Here is a 13,875-nt window from a genome sequence, read left to right on the forward strand (position 1 = left end):
AAGAGTGGGGCCTACTTGATGAGAAACGCAGACCAGCTCAGATGCTTCAGTGGAGGACACAGCAAGCCCCACACCTCCAGCCCAAACTCGCTTCTGTAGCTCCACCTCAAAGAAATCAAACATTTGATCTTGCATGTATTCTGGCATGAATTATAACACACCAACTTGTGTATATGTGAGTGGTTCTCACGTTACTGTTACCATAGTAACAGATCCTGGCCACTAATGGTTCTTCATTCCTGCTCCCTCTCTCCCTACTCCTCTACATCCTTCCTGCTTCTCTGAGGACTTAGCTCTCAGCTGGAAGTCAATCCTGCCCTCAGGCCTAGCGTAGCTCGCCCACCCCACCCACTTCCAGGCTGAACAGCACCAATAAAAACCCAGCAAACAGGAAGTGTTTTCCTTTCCAGTTCAAAACGAGCTCCTCTTCTTTCTGATTCTCACATGGACCAGAAACTGTAAGAAAAGTCTTTCTTTGCCCAATTGCTTACCTCTCCACACTTCCTCCCACCTGCCATTGGTCCTCCAGGCCCTTTCCAAACTTCCAAACCAACTACAGTGTGAAAGTATTTTGTACCCTGTGAACAAAGTATACATCACAGAGATTTCTCTTATGCGCACAATTAACTATCTATGAGATTGACTCAATGCTAGTTTGAGGTATGAAGAAGAGAAAGGCCTTCCTTCTTCAGCAGTGAGCCTTTTTATCACGTATTAGTTTAAAAAAAATAAAATGAAGAAAAAACTGTGCAATTTCATTTTGTTTCGAGAGCATATCAGTACTTGCTCCTAAAATGTTTTAACTCTAGCAATATCTTCAACTTTTTTGCCATTTTCAGACTTGGAAGAACAACTAGCTATTGTTATTGCTAATCCTTTAAGAACATAAAACTGGAAAATGCATGAGAAGCAATATTTAAAAATCATCCAAAAATGGCCAATAAGCACCTGAAAAGACTTTAAAACCATGAGCCATTAAAGAAATACAAATTAATATCACAATGAGGTACCACTATATACTCGCTAAGATGGCTAACACATAAAAGTTGACAGTATCAAGTGCTGCCAAAAATGTTGACCAACCAGAACTCTCATACATTGCTGATGGGAATGGACAGTGATACCACCGCTTTAAATAACCATTTAGCAATATTTTACAACAATTCCACTGCTATGTATTTGCCCAAGAGAAATGCAAATATGTCTACTCAAGACTTGCTTACACACATACACGTGGCAATATTATTCATAAAAGCCACAAACTGGAAACAACTCAAAAGTTCACCAATAGGTACATATTTACACAAGTTTCAAAATATTCATATAATAAAATATTACTCAGCAATAAAAAGGAACAAACTACTAACACATGCAATAACATGGCTGAATCTCAAAAACAGTTTCCTGAGCAGAAATGTCAAATGCAAAAAAAAAAAGAAAGGAATTTTTATGATTCCGTTTATGTGAAGACCTAAAACAGCCAAAAGCGATCTACTGTGATAGAAATCCAATAAGTGGTTATCTGGAAAGGGAGGGTGGGGATACTAAATGGGAAAAGTGATGCAAGAAAATCTTCTGGAGTGTCAAAAATGTTCCATATGCCAAAATTCATCTAATTAAAACAGTTTCAATGGGTGTTTTCATTTTATATTTTCTAAATTACACTATGGTAACATCAACCTGGAAAAGTCAAGATAGCAGCTAGAGGGATGTGGAAGGAAGGGACAGTTCGGATGAGGCACAAAGAAAACTTCTGTAATAATAAGATGTTCTATTTCACATCTAAGGTGGTACAAAGGGCAGTAATCTTATTACGTATCTCTGAGGTATACATACGTTCTCATACGCTATGTTTCTCACACACAAAAAAATCTTTCAAAAATGATTCACACACACAGACCCCAAAAAGAAAAGAAACAGGGAGACTGCAACCTTAGCATGTACAATAGCTTCCCAACTCCCTGACATATGATTCAATGAATAAAAAGACAACTAACTTTGCCCTATTTGGGTTCAGGGTTCCAGTGTCCCCTGGGCACCTGAAGCTTTGGGTTTCCAAGAGATGGTGGCCATGATAGCCTGATGGAGGCGGCATTTCCCTTACAACAGAAAAGCAGGTCAGTGTAAGTACACTGATGGGGACAAACACTCGAAATGTAAGAAAGCCAATGTGTTCAAAGAGACTCTGCTTGCGTGTTAAATTGGGTGTACTGTAATAATTCAACCTCTGCAATCAATTCACACAAGTGCTAAGGCACTCTCATCTTCAAGAATACTTTCAACTAGTGCTCCTCAAACTTTAAGTGCAGAAGAATCACTGATTCTTGTTAAGAAAGTAGTCCAACCATCAGAGTCTTGAAACAACAGGTCTGGGGTGAGGCACAGAATTCTACAGTTGTAGCAAGCACTAGAGGAAATGAAGATAGTCCACAAATCACACTGTAAGAATAAGCTCTGATCTACACCTGTTTGAACAAGGCTAAGGAAACAAGGAAAACGTACATTTTAAAATATTCAGTGGCTCGAAAGACCAAGACTATAAACAAAGCAGATAAACTGTATTAAAATAGTTAGTCAAGGAGGAAAAAAGAGAGAGAAAACTTAGAAAAATTACTTACACAAGTTTGCCAAAATAAACGCAAGAGGTCATTTCATAAATTCAACTTTCACATCATCTACTTACCCACACTGCATAGTGACATTCCAAAACTGGCTTTCAGAGGCCAGATTTGGTCTTTCATAAACAGGCATACCTCGAAGATATTGTGGGTCTGGATCCAGACCACTGCAACAAGCAAATACTGCAATAAAGCAAGTCACACGAACTTTTTGGTTTCCCAGTGAATATCAAAGTTATGTTTACAGTATACTGTAGTCTATTAAGTGTACAAAAGCATTATGTCTAAAAACGCAACGTACATATCTTAATTAAAAAATATTTTATTGCTAAAAATGCTAACCATTATCTGAGCCTTCAATGAGTCATAATATTTTTGCTGGTTGAGGGTCTTGTAAAAAATACAGTATGTGAGGGCCAACCCAGTGGCATAGTGGTTAAGTACACACACTCTGCTCTGCGGCCCAGGGTTCACGGGTTCGGATCCCAAGCACAGACCCGCACATCGCTCATCAAGCCATGCTGTGGCGGCATCCCACATACAAAACAGAGGAAGACTGGCACAGATGTTAGCTCAGCGACAATCTTCCTCAAGCAAAAAGAGAAGACTGGCAACAGATGTTAGTTCAGGGCCAATCTTCCTCACCAAAAAAAAAAAAAAAAGAAAAAAGAAAAAGAAAAAACCCCCTGCAATATTTGTGAGGTACAATAAGGCAGAGCACAGTAAAATGAGGCATGCCTGTATAACACAAATCAACAATTATTATGAGCTATGTCACCATACTCATCACTTATATTTGCAGGAAAAAGGCAGGCCACTGCTGCAAGTCAGTGCTCATGCTGTCAGGGACTCACTGCTCCAAGGAACTCAACGGTGGGGTCAGAAGCATTTAACTGTTAAGAGATGCAATCACCAACCAACCTGAAGCAGACTGAGCCCCAGCACAAGGGCGAGGCCTATGACCTTTGCCTCATTTTTAATGCTAAAATATCCGCTCTGGGAGGAGCTTAGGCCTTACTGTCTTAACCTGCAGTGTATGTGGAAGCATGTTTTCCAACTGAGCCTGAGCAAGCGAATACCCACCTCTCTGTTTTGAATATTCATTCCCATCCAAAATAAAAGGCCCCTGCTTCCCTTTGTTGGGGATGCCATGACTTTGGAAATGATTCTGCGTGGCCTCCTCTTTGCTGCAAACATGCCCTACTTTGTGTGACAACTGCTTCTGGTGGGGGTCTGATTCAACTCGCCAGGAAGGAACCCACTTTGGTTTCAGTAAAAATGGTAGTTCTGTGACATTAGAGAGTAAGTGTGTGTGTAGTGTCAGGGGAAAGACTCTTGTAACCACTCTTACACTAAGCATATCAGGGCAGAAATGAACGATTGTGAAGTGGTCGCTGGGAAAAGAGAGAAAGGACTGCCCATGATAAAAAAGAAATGCAATGCCTCACTTTAGAGGCCCTAGGATGACAGAGAAATGGCTGACAAACCAGCTATTTCCACACCAGGATGCCTAGAGCGAAAATTTTCACAAGAGTCACCAGCACTCAAAGGAAAAAGTACATGCAAGCATCAGAATTTAAAATACTACATATCTTTTAGTTCTTTAGAAATAGAACCCTCTTTATAACATACGAGTTTGTACAACTAACACGTGTAAATACTTTAGAAATGCCTTAGGTACCAAAGTAAGGAACTGTCCTTTAAAATCAGCAATAAGACAATATCTACTATTACTGCTTCTAGTCAGTATTATTACTTCTTAGACGTCTCATCTAGCACAACAAGAAAAAAATGAAATTACAAGCATAAAAATTGGAAATAAATAAAACTCTCATGATTTACTCACAGTATGATCTTTTACAGAGAAAATCCAAAATCATCTCTGGAAAAGTGTTAAAATAGAAAAATTTAGCAAGGTGGCTTGATATAAGAGCAACATACAAAAGCCAGTTGCATCTGTACACACCAGTAACCAATAACAAATATTTTAAAACGCTACATATAATTGTTATAAGAAATTAGCAACTATCTAGGACAAATGATGTGTTAGAATTCTACAGTTAAAATTAAAACTGAATAACAGAAATGAAGAAAGATCTAAATAAAGGAAAAAGTATACTCTGTTCACAAATAGGAAGACTCAATATTGTAGAGATGTTAATGATCCCAAATTGGTCTAAGATTCAATGGAATTAATCAAAAACTCCAACAAGAGTTTTTCAGAGAACTTGGTAAGATTATTCCAAAATTTCCAAGGAAGAATGAAGTGCCATGAAACCTTGGAAGAGGAGGAGCCCACTTACTTTTCCAGTAGTAGAGATCATTAGGAAGCTACAGCAATGAAGACAGGATGCTATTCACAAAATGGATGATGGAACAAAACTGAGACAACAGGGGGAAAAAAGAACACTTTACATAAAGCTTCTGTATATGACAGAGATGGCACGTCAGTTCATTGAGGGAGAGCATTAACTTTTCAATAAGCTACGACTAACAACAATAAATCATATACATAACAAAAATTAAACTGGATCCCTATCTCACACCAAGTACAAAAATTAAGTAAAGATGGAATAAGGTTTAAGTGTTGCAATCATATCTCTAAACTTCTTAGTAGAAAACAGAGGTGAATATCTTTTAGATATAGAGGTAGAAAAACGTTCCTAAAGTTAAAACAACTAAAATTAAAAATATATACCTTCAAGAACTCATATAGAGATGCAGTAAAAAGAAACCAAAGGGAGAATGAACGCAGGATTCAACATGATTACAATCTCAAATTAAAAGAGAGGGATGGGATAAGGGGACTATGATTAGATATAGATTACCTTCAAAGTTGCAGCTTTTGTTTTAAGTAGGGGGTTCATGTGTGTTTATTATTAAAAATTGATAAGAAATTTCATAAACATTTTCATGGACAGCTATTATGAACCAATGTTTATAATTCTATTATTATTATTATGCACTTTAGAACCAACTAAAAATGTATACTATTAAAACAAACCCCCAAAAGATCTGACCACCTATGGAGGCAGTAAATATAGAACTAGCATAGATGATCAAACTGAAAAGTTATCTGAGCATATAGGACAAAAAGGGAGAGAAAGAAATTATAAAATAAAATTTGAAGCAAGGAAAAGACATGAATGGTATCTAATATTCAAATAATGCAGTTATAGAAGGAAAAAAAAGAATACAGTAGAAGCAATAATTTTACTGAGAAGAACACTAACATTTTCAGATCAAAAATCCTAGGCAGAACTGTTAAAAAGATAAACACACACCACACACACACACACACACACACACACACACACACAGTGAAATTTCTGGATTCCAAAACCAAAGGGGAAATGATACAAGCTTACACAAAGAGTCAACAACAATAAAAACAAAGAGTAACATGAAACAGTATTATACTATACAGAAAAACATATAGTTAAAATAAAATAATTTTTAAAAACTAACTGCTAATGTGTAACACAATTAAGTAATATTTTTGACATAAGGTATACCCTAAGAAATTTAAAATGTCATCATTTAGAGAACAGATGAGTGGTTACCAGAGGAGAAGGGGGTGGGAGGAGGGCCAAAGGGGGAGAGGGACATGTACATATGGTGATGGATAAAAACTGGACTGTTGGCAGGGAACACAATGCAGTCTATACAGAAACAGAAACAGAGTGATGTGTACCTGAAATTTACACTATGTTGTAAGCCAATATGACCTCAACAAAAGAATTTTTTTTTTAAGAAGTCATCATTCAGAATCACATTCAATATTATCCCAACAAAATCAGGAATGCTGTAAATAAAAATAAGCTAAAAAGTTTTATCTTATTGAGAGTAGAGGGAAGGAGGGAAAGCTAATTATCAATTTTTGACTCTACCAGAAAAATACGTTTAGATATATTTGTTTAAAATTAAAAGAGCAGAAATGAGACAGCGATTTCCAAATCATGACAGGCTGTAAAAATGAAAGGGTAAGGGAGGTGACACAAGGAAAATCTGATCAATCCATGAAAACTGAGCAGGCTGGTTCAGACCCTGGGCACAGACATGGCATCGCTCGTCAGGCCATGCTGAGGCGGTGTCCCACATGCCACAACTAGAAGGACCCATAACTAAAATAGACAACTATGTACTGGGGGGATTTGGGGAGAAAAAGCAGGGGGGAAAAAAAAGAAGACTGGCAACAGTTGTTAGCTCAGGTGCCAATCTTTAAAAAAAAAAAAACTGAGTAGGGAAAACAAGACTAATAAACAGAAACTCAGATGACAATAAAAAAATTTATCAATTATCACCATATATGCAAATGATGAAATTCTACTAAAACACCAGCAAAGACACACAAGTTTGGATTAGATCCATTAGAAATACAAAGAGAATTTGATGAAATTATATTAAAAGGAGAGATATCACATCCCTAAGAATTTAAGAGATAAAGGAAAAAAACATGAAATATTCAAATCACACTGTGTTCATTTAATATACAAATAAAGAACTCTATAACTTTTTCTTTTAAGATTTTACTTTTTTCCTTTTTCTCCCAAAGTCCCCCAGTACATAGTTGTGTATTTGTAGTTTTGGGTCTTTCTAGTTGTGACATGTGGGATGCCACCCCAGCAAGGCTCGACAAGCAATGCCATGTCTGCACCTAGGATTCAAACTGGCAAAACCCTGGGCTGCTGAAGCAGAGCTCTCGAACTGAACCACTAGGCCACGGGGCTGGCCCCAAACTCTAAAACTTTCAAAGAATACCCATCCTTTTCATATGCTCCTTAAAACCTCATGTACATAAGAAAATCTTTTTCAGTGTGTGTGAGGAAGATTGGCCCTGAGCTAACATCTGTGCCGATCTTTCTCTATTTTGTATGTGGGACACTGCCACAGGCTGGCTTGATGAGCAGTGTGCAGGTCCATGCCCAGGATCCAAACCCACGAACGCTGGGCCACCAAAGCAGAGCGCACAAACTTACCACTACGCCCCCGGTGCTGGCCCCAAGACAATCTGAATAAATTTCTGAAACTATTATAAATCATGTTCTCTAAACACAGTATATGGAAACTAAAAGTTAACAATTTTAAAAATGCAACATCTTGGAAAGTAAACCAAAAAAAATCTTTTAAAGAGTGAACAAAAAATAAATTCAAATTCAAAACAAAACTGATGAAAATCCACAGCCCAAAGTGTTTTTCATTAAACATGATTGGAAATTCACTAAACATTGAATATAAGTATAAAAAGAATAATAACCATCCAAAAGAGTAGAAAGGTGGAATTACTAAAGAAAAATAAAAGTAAATTAGAAGACAAAAGTTATAAATGAAACAAAGAGCTGAATTTTGCAAAGACCAATAAAATAGATCAACTTCAAACATCACTGAGAAGAGAACAAAACTAACAGGAATGAGAAAGAGATCTATCTATATACCCACAGATTTAAGAGAAAACATCAGATCCATATACATATCTATATGGAGAGAAAGCTAAATGAAATAAAATCCACATCTAAAAAACAATTTTAAAATTGACACTGGAAGAGGTAGAAAACCTAAAAAAAAGATAAAATTTGGAAAGTTCATCTAAAATTTGCTCTAAATAAAAGTCAGCCTGATATAGTCATATTCATCAACCTTTCAAAGTAGCAAGTACTTAGATTGAATGACAAAAAATGCTTAAATGTCCCCAATTTTGAATGGTTTAACCCAATCCTACAAAAACATACGAAAACACAAAAAGCTTTCTAATAATTTTATGAGTTAATTTTACCTTGTTACCCACTTAGACAAAAGCAAACCGTGTAACCAATCTCATTTAAGAATACAGATATTAAATTCCAGATTAAAATTTAGTATATTGAATTTGGAGGCATCACGACTACATGAGATTTTACCAGAATGCAATCCATCATAATGGGGGGCTCGAGAGTCTCACAGCCCTGAGTTAAAGCCCACCCTTCACACACACCAGCAGTGAAATGTTGCTTTAGCTCTTAGCTTCTCTAGTACTGTTTCCTCAATCACAATATGAAGGGAAAAAATAGTGCTCACCTAATAAGGCAGTTAGGAAGATGAAATGAAAAACAGTCTAAAAAACTCTCAGCACAATTCCTTAACATCGTACATAGTCAATATCCCATAAACGTTATCTATTACAATTGTTGCTCTTATTACAATTCCTTAACATAGTACATAGTAAATATGCCATAAATGCTATCTATTACAATTGTTGTTCTTATTGACACATAAAACACCACATCAGTCGTTGCAACAACAAAAGAAGACATTTGATAAAGAGTCAACATCTAAATCTGATTTCAAAATATTTTTAAAACTTAGGACTATAGGGAAATTTCCATATCATAATGAAACAATACATACAGACACTAACATCAATCCTAGGAGTATTCTGCAATCTTAGCTAAAGCAATAAAATAGTAAATGAAAAAATAAATCTGAATATTGACAAGGAAGAGGTCAGAATGATAATTATTCACAAATGATATGGACTGTATACACAGAAAAGTAAAGAAAACTCACAGAATATTTATCAGATCTGATGAGAATTCATTAAGGCAGCTGGATACAATGTTAGTATACAAATCAAAATGAGGTGAGAAAGGGAAGGAATAGGTGGGAATAAGCAGCTGGCTCCCCATCTCTCTGCCCAAACGAAGGCATATGCTGATAACAAGATAACCAACTATTTAGTACTAAGGAATATCAGTTGTATATAATATTTACAGCAATTTACAAAATGTTAACTGTCCCTTGAAAGGCTCTGCTTTATTTCTATAACTTTAGATGATAACCTCAATTAGAAAATACTCCATTATTTTAACTAAGAAATTTACTCTGAATCCAGTTTGTATTATTTTTCAAGTTTTGTTTTAAACTCTTAATTTGGTTAATCTGTGATTGGTTAATCCTGCCCACCTAACCCCTCCCTCCCCCCCCTGTAATTAACTGAAAATTGTTGATCCATAAAATTCCTTCTGCTGCCATCCCCTACTATTTTTTTTAAACTCCCTGTCTGGAATAAATGTATGCTTAGCTCCACCGAACACGCAGATCTAAAAAAGTTGCTAATGTCTAATCATACTAAATTTAAGGCTTTAAAAGAAGATTCAGAGGCATTTAATGACTTGTCCAAGGTCACAGAAAGGTGATACAGATCCAACCATCTTTTCACTACACTGCCTAAATTCCAACAGCTGTCCGCAGTCTTGAGCTTTCACTGTTTCTCAATAATCTTAAATCTGAGATTCAGTTAGGGAACTAAAATAACTACTGCACTTCTCATTCTTCTTAGAAAACATTCACACACTGCTTCACTCATCAAATATTTACTGAAACGTACTATGTGCAAGGAACCAGGGTGAAACAAAACAGGCAAAATACCTGCCCTTAGGAACTTTATATTTTATTCAACTCAGAAAGATACATTTAATGTAAATGGTATCCAGCTCACTTCACTCTATAAATTAATTTGGTCCCTGGGACGAAGCCATCTATTGCTGCCCTAAAGAATCCTCTTTGGGACCTGAATCTAGGTATCAAATTTCTGAGATCTAAAGATCCTGCACTTAGGTAAATATCAAGCTCAAAGGCTGAAGACATGTTCAAGACCAAAATTCTGACAGGATTTAACTGCAGCTAATCTCCCCCCAACTCCACCTCACTTGTATCCTTTAAACCTCAGAAAAGCAGCTCTCTGCAGTTTTATTACATGTCACAACGCCCGGCCACGGCCAAACTTCAGCCATCACGCAAAGAACACATCAGAGAAAAGACAGCCCCTCTCCTTACAAATATACTGTGACAAGCTACCTTGCAGGTGAAAAGGGATCTATGAAAGTTCTGTGGCACGCTTTTTTTAAATAAAGGATTATTATAGTATTTTATGAAAGAGTCATCCTTCTGGAAGGAAAAAAAAAGAATCTTGAAAATATAGGGAAGCGTTCCAATCCCCAGAACACAGCTATTCACATAAAACTAATGTTGTATACATACATACACACACACAAGTATTTTGAGGAGAGCAGAAAACAGGCTCAATTTTGGTTATGCAATATGCACTAGTTACCTCATTTGACTGACAATTCATAAAGTTTCTAAGTGAAAACAGAGAGTTTCACTTTTGTCTCTTCTAAAGTTTGAAGTTTACTTCCTAGTTACTAGCTTAAGTCCACTTCCTAGTTACTAGCTTGGTGGATTTAAATCTACCAATTTATTTGAAGTAGATGGCTTAAAGTATTTATACCCATACAAATATTTTTTAAATAGTTCCAATATGAGTAAAAATATAATACTATGTTAATATGGAAAGCAAACAAATATATTGTTTCTTTTTAAAAAACACACGAATACCTTGATGGAAGTATAAAAATACACGCATTATACTGCTCCAAAAATATTTCCCCCCTCGGGCTGGCCCATGGGGTAGTGGTTAAGTTCCGGCTCCACTTCCTTCTGTGGCCAGGCGTTTGCAGGTTCCTATGTGGTCGGCGACCTAGCACCGGTGGTCAGGCACACTGTGGTGGCAACTCACATGACAGAGAAAGACTGGCACAGATGTTAGCTCAGCGACAATCTTCCTCAAGCAAAAGAAGGAAGACTGGCAACAGATGTTAGCTCGGGGCCAATCTTCCTCACCAAAAAAATTTCCCCAATACCAGTGAGACAATCTGACACACACACTGAAAACAGCAGCACAATGGTAATACTTTGGATTAACAACTACTGCCTTTGTGTAAGGAGGAGTTCATTAAACTAGGAAATTAAACTTGATGGCCAAGACCACTTTCAGTAATTTGATTCTCGATCCTACAATTTTATGCCTAAACTTCTGAAGCAGGCAGATCTGCATTATCTGATTCTATGTTAAAGAAGTACTCTAGTCAAAACCAATTTTAAAAACTCACACACTTCTTTCCACTGTTCACATTTAAGAGATGTGAAAAATATGAGCTACTTTTCCCACTTTGAAACAAATTGGCTGTGTTGAATAAATACTCAACACTGAAGAGAACTATCAGCAAAAATGATACCAAATCTATTAAATATTGCTTAGTATACATATGACCACGAGATCCTGCTTTAAGTACTAACACTTTATCACATACTCAACATCAAAAACTAAAGTTTAAGGTATTCAAAGTAGAATAGAGGGGATTAGCAGATAAACTGTTCTAACTCCCAATATTAAATCCAAAATTATTTCCCTGTAAATAAACTGCAGCCTGCAATAATCTTCTAAATTTAACCAGTAACAGTTAACTAACACACAAGAGCTCCAAAATCAACTTTCCCAAAGTGCCTAAAATAACAATGCACTATCCTTGCTTTCCAAAATTCTTGAGCATCTTCAATTACCTCAAGTACTACCATAAAATTCTAAAAATAATCTCAAAGCAGAAATTTAGCAGGCTGTGAGTATATACACAGTCCATTTTAGGACAGCAGACCCTATTCGAAAACCAAGCACAGGTAGGAGATAACTATGCCAAAACTACAACAGGGTGGGGCGTTCGTTACTCACCCTGATAAACCAACACAGCTTCGGGAGCTGCTCACAATAAACTCCAGTTACCCCCGTAACCCCAACACGACTAAAGCAATGTTATCCTTTTGCCCAAAATGCTTTTCACCCGAAAGACAAATAAGTCATAGCCAAATACTCTTCAGGATATGGTGCAAGCCATGATAGTGCACTTCACATCCTGAAAGCAAAATCCAGAACAAAAGGAGCATTTCTCATTACTCACTATAAAAGATTTGAAGCTTCAAAAACAGATTTTTTTTTTTTTTTTAACTTAGGTGAGTGACCATTTGAATGAGTGGCTGAGTCAAGAGCAAAGGGTAAACGATGGAACAAGGTCAAACTCAGGGGACAAAAGATTCCTGGAGTAAACATGGCCAGAAAGGTTTCCCTTCTTAAGGACAGTTTCTATACTCAATGGGGGGAAAACGGGAAAAAGAAACAGAAAGAGGAAAAGGAACCAACTGAACCCTCTACTTCCACAGAGAGTCACCTGGTAAACGGACCTGCCCCGCCAGGCAGGCAATTCGGTCCTGCTGGAGACCCTTTTGCAAAGAGCAGGCCCAGAAGGCTCCCACCTTCAAAACACAAACCGTGCTCATCAGGGATGACCAGTGGCTATTCTATTGTTTTAAAAAGGAAGGAGGAGGAGAAAGTTTAATTAAGCAGCCAGATAGAGGAGTGTAGGAATGTAAGGGTCGCTCCCAATAAAGACCCGGCACCGTCTGCTCCAGGAAAACAATCGGCCAGAAGGGAGCGGATGGAAGCCCGCTAAGTGCACCCCGCTTCCCACACGCAGCCCGCCCTGGGAACGACGCCCCAAAGGCGGCGGGGCGGGGGGCGCGGGGAGGAGGCCCTGGCGGCGGGGCCGGGGCAGGGGCGGGGGCCGGGCCGGGGGCCGCCTCACCTTCTGCGCCGCGCTCTGCTGCAGCACGTTCTGCTCCACGGTCATGGCCCCCGCGGCGCCGGCGGCCGGCTTCTCGAGCCTCCGCCGGCCCTGGCTGCCGCGCTCCGCCGAGCTCCAATGCGCGGCGCGGACGGCCGGGCAGGACAGCGCCCCCGCCAGCCAGGCGCGAAGACGATGGCGGCCGGCGTGCGCGGGCACCGCGGGGGGGCGGCGAGGCGCCGACAGCGAGGGCCACGGCGGCGGCCCCACGACTCCGCGCGGCCCGCCTCAGAGCGGCTCGCTGGCCGCGGCCCGGGCCAGGAGCGGACGGACGGCGGACGCCGGCGGGGAGCGAGCAGGGCGGGCCGCGTCAGGCGCGCGCTCCTTCGCCGGCGGCTCGCCGGCCACTGCGGGGCAGGGAGAGGGGACACAGGGAGCGGCCGTCCGGAACGGCGCTGTCCTCCTGCCGCCGCGACTCCTCCTCCCTCCCAACCGCCGGCTCCGCCCCCGCCGAGCCGCCCCGAGCCCCGCCCCGCCCCGCCCCGCCCCGCCCCGCCCCGCCGAGCCCCGCCGAGCCCCGCCGAGCCCGCCCGCCGGCCGCCCTAACCCTACACTGTGACCCGCGGGGCGGGGAGGCGGGGCGGGGCCGCCTCGGAGCCCCGCCCCCCGCTCGCGGCTCCGCCCCCGCGCCGCGCGGGGCCCGGTGCTCCAGCGGTGGGGCTAGGGCGCGCCCCGCGGGTCCGGCCTTGGAGCCCCCCCTGCGGCAGGTTACGCGACGCCTGCGCTTGACTCGGCGAAGCTCCAACCCGAGGCTGGAGGGCAGCTTC

The 13,875-nt window shown here is 40.1% G+C and overlaps 1 protein-coding gene across 7 annotated transcripts in view; it reads right to left on the bottom strand.

Annotated features, from left to right (window-relative positions):
- Nucleotides 1-13,556, bottom strand: part of LOC138916614 (ubiquitin carboxyl-terminal hydrolase 25-like) — a 176,060-nt gene extending 162,504 nt beyond the window's left edge. For 3 of the 7 annotated variants that reach the window (XR_011423892.1, XM_070229565.1, XM_070229566.1), the window contains exon 1: nt 13,070-13,552. Coding sequence is in view for 6 of the 7 variants with exons in the window: in XM_070229565.1 (XP_070085666.1) it covers nt 13,070-13,114 (45 nt within the window). In the remaining variant the exon portion in view is untranslated. Of the gene's footprint in view, nt 1-13,069 lie in introns of all 7 variants that reach the window. The other 4 variants (XM_070229563.1, XM_070229564.1, XM_070229561.1 and 1 more) reach the window with 3 other exon arrangements.
- Nucleotides 13,557-13,875: the final 319 nt, after the last annotated feature.

The sequence above is a fragment of the Equus caballus genome, chromosome 12 (assembly GCF_041296265.1).
Source record: "Equus caballus isolate H_3958 breed thoroughbred chromosome 12, TB-T2T, whole genome shotgun sequence".
Taxonomy (NCBI): domain Eukaryota; kingdom Metazoa; phylum Chordata; class Mammalia; order Perissodactyla; family Equidae; genus Equus; species Equus caballus.